This window comes from Zootoca vivipara, chromosome Z1 (assembly GCF_965207765.1).
Source record: "Zootoca vivipara chromosome Z1, rZooViv2.hap1.1, whole genome shotgun sequence".
In the NCBI taxonomy this organism is placed as follows: Eukaryota; Metazoa; Chordata; class Lepidosauria; order Squamata; family Lacertidae; genus Zootoca; species Zootoca vivipara.
In genome coordinates this window covers 60376984-60392600 of record NC_142583.1, presented here as the reverse complement: position 1 = coordinate 60392600, position 15617 = coordinate 60376984, and the positions used below count along the sequence as shown (strand labels likewise).

General features: G+C 45.1%; 1 protein-coding gene across 2 annotated transcripts; it reads left to right on the top strand.

Moving 5' to 3' along the window:
- Positions 1-2223: 2223 nt before the first annotated feature.
- On the top strand, positions 2224-11310 carry LOC118084548 (uncharacterized). Of its 2 annotated transcripts, XM_035114170.3 has the most exons (5): positions 2224-2351; positions 5449-5519; positions 6154-6201; positions 7186-7536; positions 9230-11310. In XM_035114170.3, the coding sequence occupies exons 2-5, from the start codon at positions 5457-5459 to the stop codon at positions 11162-11164; spliced, it is 2397 nt and encodes a 798-aa protein (XP_034970061.3). In that variant the 5' UTR covers positions 2224-2351; positions 5449-5456; the 3' UTR covers positions 11165-11310. The 2 variants fall into 2 exon arrangements, with proteins under 2 accessions (XP_034970061.3, XP_088516679.1); XM_088660553.1 differs by lacking the exon at positions 2224-2351 and having other exon boundaries at positions 5218-5519.
- Positions 11311-15617: the final 4307 nt, after the last annotated feature.

Here is a 15617-nt window from a genome sequence, read left to right as displayed (position 1 = left end):
AGGAGTAGAAGTGCTGTGTATATGGTTGGAGAGAGAGAGAGAGTAAGGATTTATTTTGCTTTGCTTTGTATGCAGAAACTCTGCTGGTTTTTGTTTTTTTTAATAAATCCTGTAAATAGTTATTCTGCGTCTAGCCGACTAGTCATTTCCACCTCAACTAGCTTCTGCGCTGTGCAGGAAAACTCTGCTACGTTTGGGCTAAAGCCACTAGAGCTATGCCTGACACTTCAAAATTCTAAGAAATGAAACTAACAAGAGGAATATTTAAATATTCCTTTGAAGTGTTTACCCAGTGCTGGATAGGCAGAGTAGGCCCCATTCCTTTTAGGGGCCCTGTGACAACGGATCAAAATAATATTGATTTGATCTTGAAAGAAAATTAACAACCAAGCTTTCTTTGTTCAATGTTACTGTATTCCACTAGAGTGCATGAATCGGAAACCTCCAGGTACGAAGCTTTCTATGAGTTAGCTTGTTGCAAGTTCCTGCTGACTCCAGATCCTAGTAGAATATTCGCAAGTAGCCGAGTAGAAGCATAAATATTGTTTGTTGCCGCTCTTGTGAGCCCCCCCCCCCCGAGATTTTGACTGCCTAGGGTCCTCCACAGGGTTTAATCCAGCACTGTGTCTACCACACACTGAAGAGGCAACCCACTTTTCAGTTTGAAATTGAAAAACGGCTTGCCTCTTCCACTGCCTAAGCCAGTGATGGGCAACCTTTTGAGCTTGGTGTGTCAAAATTCGCCAAAAAACCGAGAATAACTCGGGTGGTGTGTCACTTCGAGAAAAAATAATAATTTCATGATATTTATAGTTTAAATAACAAAAATGTATACAGTGGTACCTCTACTTACGAATAACTCTACTTACGAATGGAGCTCCGTCCGCCATCTTGGATGCATCTTGGATTTTTTTCCACTTACGAATTTTTAGATAGGGTTGCTTCTACTTACGAATTTTTTCTCCCAATGCATTCCTATGGGATTCGACTTACAAATTTTTCTACTTACGAATGTGTGTTCGGAACGCTTTAAATTCGTAAGTAGAGGTACCACTGTAATTGTAATATATAACTGTATTTAATAAACCAAAAACTTATTATTTAACCTAACCAAACCAAAAACCCCTTATTTATCACAAAGTGCCCAGAGTTGTTGAGCTTTTTGGGGGGAGCTGCTGACCAAAGTTTTGGAGGGTTTTTTTGGGGGGTGTGTGTGCAAAAGTTGCTTTGCTTTTTTGGGGGGGATGCCCCAAAGCTGCTGCGCTTTTTGGGGGGGAAAGAGAACAGAAATAAATGACGAATAATACCTTCGCTGGAACTAACACACAGCACTGACATAGTCTGCCAAAGCGCCAAAAAACCCAGCACAGAACGGGTTAAAAATGAACGCTGTTACACCCAATCATCGTCTGCCAAAGCGCCAGAAGAAACAGCACAGAAAGGGTTAAAAACCAATCTCTGGCTACCAGCAACAACAACAACAAAAAAGGATCTGGGTTTTAACAGCGGAGACAAGCTGTAGTGGAGCGGGAGAACAAATGGGGGGGGACACAACAACAACAGCGCGAATGGGCCGATGGGGCGCGTGCCAGCAGTGAGGGCTCTGCGTGTCACATCTGACACGTGTGTCATGGGTTCGCCATCACTGGCCTAAGCAGTCACAGCAGACATGCTAAAGAAACTCCTAGCTGGGTGCAAGCTTCTCTCCCTTGGCGTCTGTAGCATGCCAATTTGTTGTATCACAGCTGCAAAGGGCAAATTCAGCAGTTTCATTTCAGTGTTGCAGCTGTTCCTCCCACGTGGTGGCTGTAAGGCAAGAAGATATGGTAGCCCACAAATCTTTTTATGCTAAAGACAGTGCTCGGAAGCATTTCGGTACAAACTGTCTATTGGTATAATACATATATTAGCAGGAAGTGAGTCCGACTGGGGATGACAACACTCTGGGTATAAATGTGGGTGACACTGCAACTGTTTACACTCATAAGCCTGCATGCATGAGAAGTGGCATAAATTTAGAAATCCAAATGAACCCTTAGCAAGATCCCTCATTAAATGCAAACTGGTCTAGTCATTTTGAGAACCACATCTTATTTTTAGGGAAAACGTCCATTTGGAGGCAGAAGGGAAGCGGGGGCGGCCTGGATGCCTGATGACACCTCATGACATCACTCTCTTCCTCAAGGCTTCTGATTGGTCCTTTTGCAGCTGAAGCAGAGTTTAAATTCATGCACCGTCAAAGAAGATGTCAAAAACTGGTGTTCAAGAATTAGATCCCAAACCGATGTGCTTTGGTGGAGCAATTTTGAAAAAGAAAACCTTGCAGCAACCTCATTGAGACAAACACAAAGGTAAAATCTTAAATTATTTTCCTTGTTCCAATGCTGTTAAGAGTTAAAGCCAGCACAGGGGGCACCTGCTGGAACTGTATTAATGAGAAGTCTTAAAGATGTGGGAGATTAATGAGGAAGCATTAATGAATGATGATGATGATGAAGGAGAATGTTAAGTCCCTGTTCTCATTAACTGATGTTTATGAGATTTATGCAAAAGGGGTCTTTAAATCATTTTGATACTCATTGAACAATGGAAATGAGTGTTTTATAAAATGCAAATTTGGATGCATGTGAAGACGAAACAATAAATTGGGAGAATCTTGCCTACAAACTTTGCCTCCAAAATACAAGTTCTGTGTGTCTTGCTGTTAACCAGAAGGTTGGTGGTTCACTTCCGCCTGGGGACAGCTATGAGCAGGATTTCTGCATCGTGGGGGGGTTGGACTAGATGACCCTCAGGGTTTCTTCCAACACTACTATTCTGTAATTCTGTAATATTAATGCCATGTTTGCTAATAATATGTACCTGGTTTCCATTATTTATTGTTGAAATATGTGTGGCCCCGCTGGCTGAACAAGGTTTAGGGCTGATTTTTATGCATCATCTCCTGATATCTCCTCACTTCTTATCTAAACATTTGATGAATCCCAGCATGGTGCCACCATTCAAAAGGATTGGGCTTCCATGTTTATCAGGCAATGCAAAAGGTTCCAGCTGTAGTGATTATTATTGTCAATCTGTGATAGGAGATCTATATGCTACATATGCACTAAGAAGGAAAGGGGCAGCTTCAAAACACGGTGCAAGGATGCATGTACACTTATCACTAACAGAAGTGACTGGTGCCCATTGGGACCAGTAAGGCAAAAGACAGGGAGACCAACAGTAGGAGGAGCCAGAGACAATAATAGACAGTCACCCCCAATTATTATTATTTTAAATAGTGGGGAAGTGCCCCTTCTTCTAATAGACCATCATCCATGGATCATTAGTCCCAATGTGTTTTGAGAATACTGTGTGCAGGTGATCACTTATCTGGAGCTGCTGCAATCATTTCCCCAATGTTGTTGTCTTGGAGGTAGCATCTATATCTAACTGTACAAAGGTATTGTGTGTGGTTGTGTGAAGAGGAATGACCTGGAGGAATGCTTTACTTTCCTAATTGCATTTGCTCCCTTTATTTCATACAACTCAATCATGAAATTTACTAAGTCATGTTGCAAGCGACTTAGGATCATTCTTGTCCATTTCTTTGTGTGTGTGTGTGTGTGTGTGTGTGAGAGAGAGAGAGAGAGAGAGAGAGAGAAGCTTAGCACTTAAAAATAAAGAAGGCACATTATTTATTTATTGCATTTATCTACTTCCTTTTCTACAAGTCACTCAAGGTTTCTACAAGCCACTTAGACATGGTTCGCCCTCTCTGCAATTTATCCCCAAAACACCCTGCCTTAGCCCTCCTATCTTTGGACATAGACTTGGGCTCCACACCGCATCGCGGAGAACTAGTAGGCTTCCTACTGACCGCAGCACAATTAGCAATAGCTCAGGAGTGGAAGAACCAGACTGAAATACCCCGGAACATATGGGAAAATAATACCTGGGATCCAGCAATGTCTGAGCGCCTTACTAAACACAGGAGGGCAATTAAAGGCATAACAAATAGGTACACCTTCCAAGAGATGTGGAACCCCTTTCTTTAACTATGTTAATGACCCAAATCAGGACCTTGTTATGCCAACCGCTCAATATTCTCAGTTGAGAAGTTACGTTAAGTAATATGTTTGAACATGGAATGTGTAAGTTTATGTCTAAAGTCAATGGATAGGGCAAACATCATTAGAGGCACTGCTGGACAAGTGTTTAGTGGTTCTTTTATTGGTTTAAAAACCCTGGTCTCCCCGGTCCGAGTCCAATACTCTAACCATTACACCACACTAGTTCTTATGAGTGCTTATGTGGATGTGTGAGATATACCCTTGTTTCTTTCATGTACCGGTAGTTAGGAAACGGAATTTATTTATTAAACAATCCTTTAAATACTATTTCCATAGTTATTAGGGGCAGGGTGTAGTGAGTCACCTATGAGTCATACAAAAATGCAGGTGTTGGGTCCCGATTCTCTGTTTCCCTCTCAGCCTTTTCAGGGGTACCGTTTGAAGTGTTATGAAAGCATGGTGGGACACAAAGCAATGATGGCTCTATATGTTTTATTTATTCAGCAGAACCTGTATGCTGCTTCATTAAAAAAAAACCAAAGCTGTTTACAATTAAATATACCCTATTACTTCAACTTCTCAGAAATGCAGTCAACATTCTGTGTACAACCACTAGATTATGTGCAGGAGGACACATTTGGCAAACAAAGTTCCAGGCATGCCCTCTCTATCAAAATACGGTTTTGTTTGTAGATGTGGTGTGCTTTAAAGTGCAGACCACAGCCAGCTCAATACATTTTGCCACCTGAGGCCAAATGCAAAACAACGCCCCCTTCCCTACCACTACCAGAAAAGAAGGGGTGAGTGAAGATCTACATCAAGAACGGGGGGGGGGGGATAAAGATCTACATCAGGATATGCTGGCCCTGTGGATCCCCTGCCACCTGAGGTGGTTGTTTCATTTTGCCTCACAAGTGGGCCGGCCCCAGTGCAGCCTGTGTGCTCAAAACACATGAAGTAATAATTGCCTGGAAAAAATAAAATGCACATGCAAATTTGGTTTCCCCCTATCGTTGCATAGTTGCACATCATACATAGTTTTAGCAAGCAACACTGATTTGTTGCTCTAAACTGGCATGGAATTGGCAGCTGGCCGCATGTGGGCTGAATCCACTTGCTAGCAACATGCAGTGGGCCATTCTGCCCTGCAAAAAGAAATGACTAGCCTTAGCATGGGGTCATAAAGAGTCGGACGCGACTAAACGACTAAACAACAACAGCCTTAGCAAGCCTGGTCTAGGTCTTTCTGCATAAACCAGCCAGGTGTGTACTCTGGCACTAGCATGATGAAAAGGAGCAGTGATGGAGGGACTCTTTACCATCTCTGACCTAAAAATGGCCAATACAGTTGCTGCTCACTCTCTATTTTTACACACTGCTTTTGATGTTGTTACAGAAACTAAAATGATTATGAAGAGGATGGCACTCTTGTTTATCTCCCTGTGGGCTCTATCCTGTGCTCGTCCTGTAAGTATTTTTTTTAAAAAAAAATGCATTGCAACCCTGACATTTTAAACATGTTTGGTTTTAAGTATGTCCTCAGCTCACCCGCTGAAATCAGTAGGATATAAAAACATGTAACTTCAACTGGCTTGTTCCTTTGTGCTGACTTTCTTCTGAATAATTTCTCTAACAGCTACAGCAGGGGTGGCCAACTCTCAAGAGACTGCAATCTACTCACAGAGTTAAAAACTGGCAGTGATCTACCCCCTTTTGTGGGGTTCAGGTTAAGGTTGTTGAGCTTTTTTTTTAGGAAGGAAAGCCCTGTTTTTTGGAGTTCAGGTTGAAGTTGTTGAGTTTCTTAGGGAGAAGAAAAGCCCCGTTTGTTAGGGGTTCAGGTCAAAGTTGTTGACCTGCTTTTAGGGAGGAGGAAAGCCACATTTTGGGGAGTGCAGGGCAAAAATGTTGAGCTTTTTTAGGGGAGCCAAAGTTGTTGAGCTTCTTTGGGGAGAGCCAGCGATCTACCAGTGATCTACCACAGATGTCCAGTGATCTACTTGTTGGACGTGCCTGAGCTACAGCATTCATTCATTCATTCATTCATTCATTCATTCATTCATTCATTCATTCATTCATGTTTTTCTTCTTTTAATATATCCAGGTATCCAGGCACCTAGGTGCACATCACAGGAGCTCTGAGGAACATTGGGTAAGCAGGTCATTGTACTTTCTCTTTCATTAAATGATGAATTCTGCTACAAAATTATTTTAGGAGTCAAAAACAGGAAAGAACTCTGCCTAGTACCACTTGAGATCATCAAGTTACATTGAGTGCAACACAACCAAACAAAAAACAATTCCTTCAGATTTTGAGTTGTGCTATGGATGAAATCACCTGGCCATCTGCCACACTATAATTATTTAGGCAGCCTTTCTTGCCCTCCTCCTTGGTTTTCCCAAGTGTTGCCTTTTGTTTTCTGTCACACAGCCCACAGATGACCACTGAAGCAAGCTGGAACTCAGCCCTTGATAAAAGCAAGTCTTCCTTTGCTACCAGTTGCTGGGGAGCAGCTTCCATTTAGATCTTTGGAGGCAAAGGCTCAATACATTCTGCTGTGTGAGGCAGATCAGCAAATGGTGGTCCCTCCCAAAGTCAAGATGCATAGTACTCAAGGACACCCAAGTTATTATGGTACCTGAGGCAGAAAATCCCAGGAGTTGCCTTGCTCTACCTAATGATAGGGCCAGCCCAGCAAAGGAGTAGGACACACAAACACACAAAATTTGATAGAAATACACCTGTGCACATGTGTCCCTCCAAATGTTGCTGGCCTTCAACTTTCATTAGCCTAGCCACCATGGCCAATGATCAGGGATGATGTGAGTTGTAGGATGAAACAGCTGGAGCGTTAGGGGTGGCTGATATACTCCCATGTGATAGGAGCCACACTAATTTTGGCATTTACTATAACAGTGTTTCTCAACCAGTGTGCCTCCAGATGTTTTGGGACTACAACTCCCATCATCCCTAGCTAGCAAGACCAGTGGTCAGGAATGATGGGAGTTGTAGTCCCAAAACATCTGGAGGCACACTGGTTGAGAAACACTGTACTATAATATAACAAATGCATAAGAACAGGAGCAACAGCAAAACTGCAACAAGGCATTCCTTAATGTCCATCTTTTTGTACAGGCTACAGCAATGGAAGGAAGCTTGAATGAGGTAGCTGATTCCACAGATGTTAGTGACGAAGATACAGAGAGCAGGCTAAGCACAAGCATGGAAAATGGAAGGAAAGATGCCAGTGAACGTGTGAGCACTAGCCATGAGAGCAGTGAAGGCAAGAACTTCATCAGGAAAGTTTCCAGTGGAAGCCTAGAGAGCTCTTCAGAAGATGACCATGAATGGATCACTCGGGACAATGATGACAGCAATTATTTCAGAGTCCACCACCAGACAGTTCAGAGGAAATGGGCAGGTCACAAGGACTACCATGACCATGGGGACAGTTCTGATGATCAGTCTGCTGACGGAACATCTCTGGTAGGTATTTAAAAGGTTACCATATAAACCTTTGAATTGTAGTAGCCAGAATTGACTCCCAGGCTGTGTACCTGGTTCTTCGGGGGCACAGTTACCCCATTCAGGACCAGGGAGTCCTCCACACCAGCCCGCCCCCTGTCCCCCCAAAACAGTACTTTTGTCTTGTCAGGATTCAACCTCAATCTGTTAGCCGCCATCCATCCTCCAACTGCCTCCAGACACTCACACAGGACCTTCAGATGAGAGTCTGAAACCTGTGCAAGCAAAGTTCACAAAGCTTTATAAAAGAACGAACTTCCCTTCAAATATAAGATAATCCTTTCCTATAGACTCCTCCTTATTGGTGGAGTCCTCTTTGGTGAATTGGTGTTGCCCGTGTGGTACAGCAAGGTGATGTTCCCACTGCAACTCATTCTCTTGCTGCTCCTAGATCCTCTGCTGTCCCTTGCAGCTTAGGCTCCAGCACTTAGCTCCAGACTCACCTGCCTGCATATAATGTTTGATCACAGCTCCCGCTTCAATAGATTCACTCCCCAGTGACGTTCCTGCCTCACTTTTCCTCTCTAGTTTCTTGTGCCTTACCTTTCTTTCTCTCCTACCCAGTTGGCAAGTCTCTCTACATACTAACAGCTACTTTCTCCACCCAGCCTTGACCTCCATCTGGCTGAGTCACAGCAGCACACCAGCATGGCAGTGGTGTGGTTGGCACGGTGAAAACACGCCAGCAGGAACGCCAGATTGACTGCTCTGCTGTATTTGCGCTGTGCCAACCTTGCAACCTTGCCATCTCCCACCCCATCCTGGTATACTGCAGCAACTCACCTGGGTGGAAGTCAGTTGAGCTACACAGTCCTACCCTGCTCCCAATTTCACTGCCTGAAAGTATAGAGTGGAGAATTTTAGGAGGCCATTTTCATGCAGTTGTAACATTTTGATAGATACAGCAGCAAAACGCTGTGTCATGGTGCCGTATGGAAAATGTATCCGGAAGACAAAATGTATCGAGGAGTTAGAGGTCTGACACGGAGCCTTTCCCGCCTCTGTTCCTTTCCCCTCCCTCTCTCTTGTTGAGTTTTTTGATGGAATGTATTTTGGCTTCTCATCGTTATTTTCTAATATGAATGTTTTGAGAACAGTCTTTGATGTTTGGGGAACATTGCGAGGAGGTGAAGCCCCAACCCCCTCCCCCAGCTACCTTATCAGTTTGGAAGGATAGTACTTGGTACCTTCTCTCATGTTTGACATGTTTTGAGAAAGTGAGGCCTTGAGAGGGGGTGGCTAATGGATGATCTGCACGTAGCCAGTCTTGAAAGCTACACAGGTTGTCTATAAAATCTGACGGTTTGGGCAGAGTTTCTCTGAAGCTTGTGCACAGACTCATCGGCCGCAGGGCTGTGCAAACTGAGGCTGGGGGAGCCGCTTCTCCGCTTCTTGAGGGCTTCCAAGTGGCAGATTGAAGTGCTTGCTTGATATGAATACATTGCTTGCTGTTTTAGAACAAAAACCTTCAATCTTCTCTCTCACTTGTGTATTTTGTATTGCTTCTGAATCTCACTGTAAAAGAACCACCTTGCTTTTTGGCAAAACAGGTGCTTGTTGGGGTAGAAGCAAGAGTGCCACTTGGCCTTTGAAACTCTAAAAAAAGGTGAAATAATAAAGTTTTGTCCCCCTTCTCATTTGTCGTCTTCTATAGGAGGATCAAAATGAGGTTCGCGAAGACCACAGTGATATCAGAAAATCCAAAGAGCAGTTTGATGTTGAAAATGATGGCATGCTTTATACCCCTGATCAAGTCTTGTATACTTTCATGGGGAAAGGAGGAAGTGATCTGACCAATGATGAGGGTGCCAGTGGTGATGATGGACATAACGAGGAAGCCACTCATGGACACACTGTAACTCCAAACAAAGGAAATGATCAGCAAACTCGGGTGACCAACGAGGAGCAAGATGGTGACAATGCTATCGGCCAACGCCATGATGGCAGTAGTAGTAGCAGCAGCAGTAGCAGCAGTAGTGAGAGCAGAGACCTTGAAAAAGAGAATAACCAAATTACTGATTATAGCAAAAAACAAGGAAGTGATAATAATAATAATAATAATAATAATTTATTATTTATACCCCGCCCATCTGGCCGGGTTCCCCCAGCCACTCTGGGCGGCTTCCAAAATAGTTACAGCAGCAGCAGCCAAGAGGATAGGTATGATTTTGATGACAAAGGAATGCAAGGAGATGACCCAAACATCTTTGAGAGCCATGACAGTGATTCTCACATGCTTCATGGAGATGTCCATTCGAAAGAAAGCAGCCAGGAAAGCAGCCGAGAAAATGGGCAGAGAAAAGCCAAACATCACAGCAAATCAGTGGAACAGTTTGCCAGGAAAGTATACCATTATGTTGATGCTGATTCAGATGAAGATCACAGTCCTGAAGAGAAAAGGTCCCTGCAGGAGGAGGGTGCTGATTCCAAAGAAGAAAGCCAGTCTGTAGAAGACATTAGTCAATCAACAGAAAATGTTCCCAGTAGATCCAGAGAGCATGCAACCAGTCATTCCAGAGAGGCTGTAAAGCCTTCATCCAGAGGGCACAGCCGCAGTCAGTCCAAAGAGACCTTTGACAGCCACTCCAGGGAAGATGTGCACAGCCGATCCAGGGAAGCCAAGCACAGCCACTCCAGGGAAGATGCGCATAGCCAATCCAGGGAGGATACACACAGCCGATCCAGGGAAGCCAAGCACAGCCACTCCAGGGAAGATGCGCATAGCCAATCCAGGGAAGATGTGCACAGCCGATCCAGGGAAGCCGAGCACAGTCAATCCAGGGAAGATGCACGCAGCCGCTCCAGGGAAGTCAGACACAGCCACTCCAGGGAAGATGCACCCAGTCGCTCCAAGGAAGATGTGCACAGCCAGTCCAGGGAAGATGCAGATAGCCAGTCCAGAGAACTCAGGGCTAGTCAGTCTAGAGAGGATGAGAACAGTCAGTCTAGAGAAGATGACGACATTGCATCTGCAGAAGACTTAAAGAGTGAATCCACTGAAGACAGCAGGGGCTCCCATGAGAAGACTTTGAAAAAATCTGTAGAGATAAGCGACAAATCAGATGAACCCAGTGTTAGCAGATCTAAAGAGCAGGAGAGTGACTCTAATGAAGAAGTAGGGAAAGTCCCACCAAGGGGCAGCGAATCCAGAGAGTTTAAGAGACAACACAGCAGATCAAGTGAGAAGAGCACATCTACAGAAGAGAGCGAAGAATCATCCGAGGACACAGATGAATCCAGCCAGGGTGACAGCAGGTTGTCTCAAAGTGCATCGTCTGAGAGCAGCAAAGATTCCCAAGACAGCGCCAGCAGTGAAGACAGCGATTCGAATGCTCTCCGGTCTGAAGAATGGCAAGGCCAGCAGAGCAGATCAACAGAAAGCAGTGAATCCAAAGGCGAGGAGAACAGTCGTTCTATGGAAGGGGAATCCAGCCAATCCAGAGAGGACACAAAGAGCAGCTCTGCAAGTACGGAAGACGACAGCTGGTCAAGGAGCATGGAGCTAGAAAGCCGAAAGTTAATGCTTGACATTTACCATAATAAGCCTTTTAGCGATTACGATGATAACGATTGCCAGGATGGGTATTAAAGCATTAAAACTCTACGTAATATTTTGAGGTCAAGATGCGAGCTCACCTTTTAATTTATTTTATCATGTTTAGCAATGTGAATATTGATGACAGGAAATTAGAGTCACTGCTGAATTTCACTTAAAGTGAAATTCGAGATGGATCCTATCTGAGGAGTAAGATTAGCAGAACAAACCACGTGAGGTTTGACACACTACCAAGTTGCCACGGAATTCTATCTAAAACACAAGTCAAAGCAAATGTTGAGGTTCCTCCTCAGGTAAAACACCTGAGTAATTCTGAGGGGGACTAAAATATTTCAACACACCTCAGAACAGTGGAAGCCACCAGGAATTTTGCCTGACACAGGGCAGGTCCATGCAGAGGTGGGGACAGCTGGCTAGACTTGCCTCAGGCCTTGGAGGGCTAAGAGGGCTTGAGGGGCCCCTCCAGTGACCAGCTGCATTTTGGTTACAGGTAGGTAGCCGTGTTGGTCTGGATCGAAGTAAAATAAAAAAATTCCTTCAGTAGCACCTTAAAGACCAACTAAGTTTTTATTTTGGTATGAGCTTTCGTGTGCATGCACACTTCTTCAGGTATCTGAAGAAGTGTGCATGCACACGAAAGCTCATACCAAAATAAAAACTTAGTTGGTCTTTAAGGTGCTACTGAAGGAATTAGCTGCATTTTTGTTTGAGTTTATAACTTTATTCTAACAAGGCCTCAGACAAGCTCTGCACTAGCCGGGCACACAGGTTGGGAATCTGGGGCTGCCCCCTGTGTTGCTCTCCTACAACTCCCATAAACCCATTTGCCATTCTGACTGGGACTGATGGGAGTTAGGAGTTCAACAACATCTGAAAGGGGGTTCCTCACCCCCATCCTAGCAATCTGTTTCTGCCACTACCACTGAATTTTTGGAGGGCTGTTGTGTACGTGTCTTGCAAGGTAAAGGTAAATGACCCCTGGACGGTTAAGTCCAGTCAAAGGTGACTATGGGGTGTGGCATTCATCTTGCTTCAGGCCGAGGAAGCTGGCATTTGCGCGGTCAGGCGGAGTCCCCCAAAACCCCAGGCAGCCCCCGAGGGGAATAATGACACAGGACACAACTTTATTAAGATTCAGATGTAGGGAGACCTTGGCTCAGGCATTGGGCGTTTATCCTTCCCAGCCCCCAACCGGGGGTCTGGGTAATTTCAGGGTTATCCAGCATGTGTGGGGGTTGGGCTACCTCTGGCATTTGTCCACAGACAGCTTTCTGGGTCATGTGGCCAGCATGACTAAACCGCTACTGGTGCACAGAGGGCCAAGATGAGTGCCAGAGCGCACAGAAACACTGTTTACCTTCCCGTCGCAGCGGTACCTATGCATCAACTTGTACTGGTATGCTTTCAAACTGCTAGTTTGGCAGAAGCTGGGACTGAGCAATGGGAGCCCACCCCATTGCGCGGATTCAAACTGCCGATGTTCTGCTTGGCAAGCCCAAGAGGCTCAGCAGTTTAGACCGCAGCATAGTCTTATCGGAAACAGTAGTCCACAGTATTAGCAAAATAAAATTCCCAGAATAGGTTCTCACTGTAGCAGCTGATGCCTGTTCCATTCAAAAGAAGGCCTTTTAGTAAAGTACTTGGGGAACCATCTCCACTATGAACCTCAGCTACATTTTAAGAGCCCCTACACCGTGTTCCTTCGATTCAAGAAATTAGGTCAGTAGTGACGTAGCAGAGCTTACTTTAGCCCCTGCCCCACAGCAGTGAAATCCCCTGCTTGTCTGCATGCTGCTTGGGCCTTGTTATTGGCATCAATTGGCCAGTTCCTGTGACGTCACTGAAGAGACAACAAGGAATATATTTCATTCCCTCCATTCTTGAGCATTTATTTTTTGCTGTTTGGAGAGTAGAGTTTATTTTATTTTGATTTTTTTTTTTTAGGGTGGGTCCTCCTCTGCCTTATAGCACGATTGCTCCTTCCACTATTTAAACATGGTGAATGTATGCATGACTGTTTATTTCCTTGGTGCCAATGCAGCCTCGTTTTTAAAGAGGACAAAGAGGGAGCTGGTTTTTCCTATGCAGCTAAGTTGCTCACATACAAAAAGGCTTCACACACACACACACACACACTCCCAAATTTCATTTGAATAACAAAAGCACCCCAAATACAAGACGGGTTCTTGAGGAATGAGAGATCTAAAGGACGACCTGTTTTCCATTGCTTGTACAAAAGAAAAAAAAACGCAGCCATGCACAGCCTAGGGCAAACACTGATTCCAAATATATAGTAGCCAGCTCCAGTATGCACCTGTGTGGTAATGAAAAGACACCTGTTAACTGTAGCAACTGCACAGATAGAAAGCAAAGAAGATATTTGCCACATGCCTGTGCAATAAGTTGTTCACACAGCCTCAGAGGTATAATTAATACAGGATGTATGTAATTTTTTGTAATAGATGTATAGCTGTATTGGAAGAATGTTGTGGGCTATTTTCTAATACCTTTTTTATACAAGTGGTCCTAAATTAAAACAACAACAACATAACTCTGTATTTCCTAATAAAGAACTTTAAAAGGTAAAAGGAAAAAATTAGTTACCTGGTTTAATACATCTCTGTTGAATATTTTTGATATATTGCCTGTGGGGTGCAGGTTTCAGAGAACAGAAGCAGGAGTGTGACAAGTTTTTATGTGGAGATAAAAGACAACAAATAACAGCCCCCCCCACAACCTCCCCAAAAGCTAAACCCTCTCAATATAAATATACAGTGGTACCTCGGTTTATGAACACAATTGGTTCCAGAAGTCTGTTCATAAACTGAAGCGTTCATAAACTGAAGCGAACTTTCCCATTGAAAGTAATGGAAAGTGGATTAATCTGTTCCAGGCGGTCCGCGGGGTACTTAAACTGAAGCGTTCATAAACTGAAGCAAACTTTCCCATTGAAAATAATGGAAAGTGGATTAATCCGTTCCAGATGGGTCCGCGGAGTACTTAAACTGAAGCGTTCATAAACTGAAGCATGGGTGTAATTGGTTCCGGAAGTCTGTTCATAAACTGAAGCGTTCATAAACTGAAGCGAACTTTCCCATTGAAAGTAATGGAAAATGAATTAATCCGTTCCAGATGGGTCCGCGGTGTTCATAAACCGAAAATTCATAAACCGAGGTGTTCATAAACCGAGGTTCCACTGTACAATATTTGGGGCCAGGGGGCATTGGGACCAAGGGGGTATCTGAGAGCAACATGATGCCCAGTATATCCAATCCAGCCATATACCTGCTTCTTCTGAATCTCCAAATTTTGTTAAGCTTGCAAACAGGGGTTGGATTGGGGAATACGTCCAATCTTCTGCTTATGTTACCAGCCCCCCCAAACTCATATCTGGGCCTGAACCCAATGAACTTTGCCAGCATGTCTGTTTGTGTCACCAGACAACCACTGGACTTGGAACTACTGCTTAGAGTATTGCCTGCTGTACAATGCCGTAGCAATAAACAGGCCAGCTGCTCCCTCTTCTGGCGAGCCAACCCAGGGGTAGACAGAGCTGCATAGGTCTTGTTGACAACCGTCTCCAGTTTAGCACCCCCAATCCTTTACACTTTTCCAGCTTAACTTGATGTTCCTCAGCTACTGTTCCCAGAGCAGTTTAACAGTCCACCCTGCTTCCAAGGGAACTCTGGAAATTGTAGGTCTTTGAGGGGATTAGGGGTTTCCCAACAACTCCTAGCATCATAGCTGTCTGCAGCAGATTTCCCCAGGGTGTGCAGCCAGCACTAGCGCCAACTCTATAGGCAGGGCTGTCTTAAGCATATGCGGCACCGGGGTGCAAAGATCTGCCTGGCGCCCCCCTCCCCCGGGTTGCCCAGTCCCAGGCGTGCAGGAGGGTGGAGCTGTCCGGCTGCCTCAGCATCTCACTAGCTTGGTCACCCCCGAACTCGTGGCGCAGAGCCACACGAAAAACACTTATGTACATATGGCACTCCGACCGACAGGCGGGCTCTTCCCCAGATTCAACTCTCGGGCCCCGGACTCTCAGTTTGGCGCCCCTGGGAGGCCGGCGCCCGGGTGCCCCACACCACTAGCACCTATGGGTAAGACGGCCCTGTCTATAGGGCTGAAGTGTCTTCAGACCCTTCAATATCTGCTGGAAGGGGGCAAGAGAGGAGGAGCCACCAGCCATTGAAGCTGTGCCTTACTGGGCCCTCGGCTCAGCCTCGTCCTGATGATGCAATGTTGTGCATGTGCCACATGCATAACATCACACACACACACACGCATCGTGCGTCGTGCACATGATGACACACACTGCATGTCAGGCCCCCTCAATCCTGGGTGCAAGTCAGCATCTCTGGCAGCCAGGGAATTGTGCCTTTGTGGAAGAAGGGGCAGGACCCGGGCTGTTGCCTGAGACCACGTAACAATGCAGGGCCCCCACAGCATGTGTGCCAGAAAAGCACCCCCACAGACCTCTCTTCCC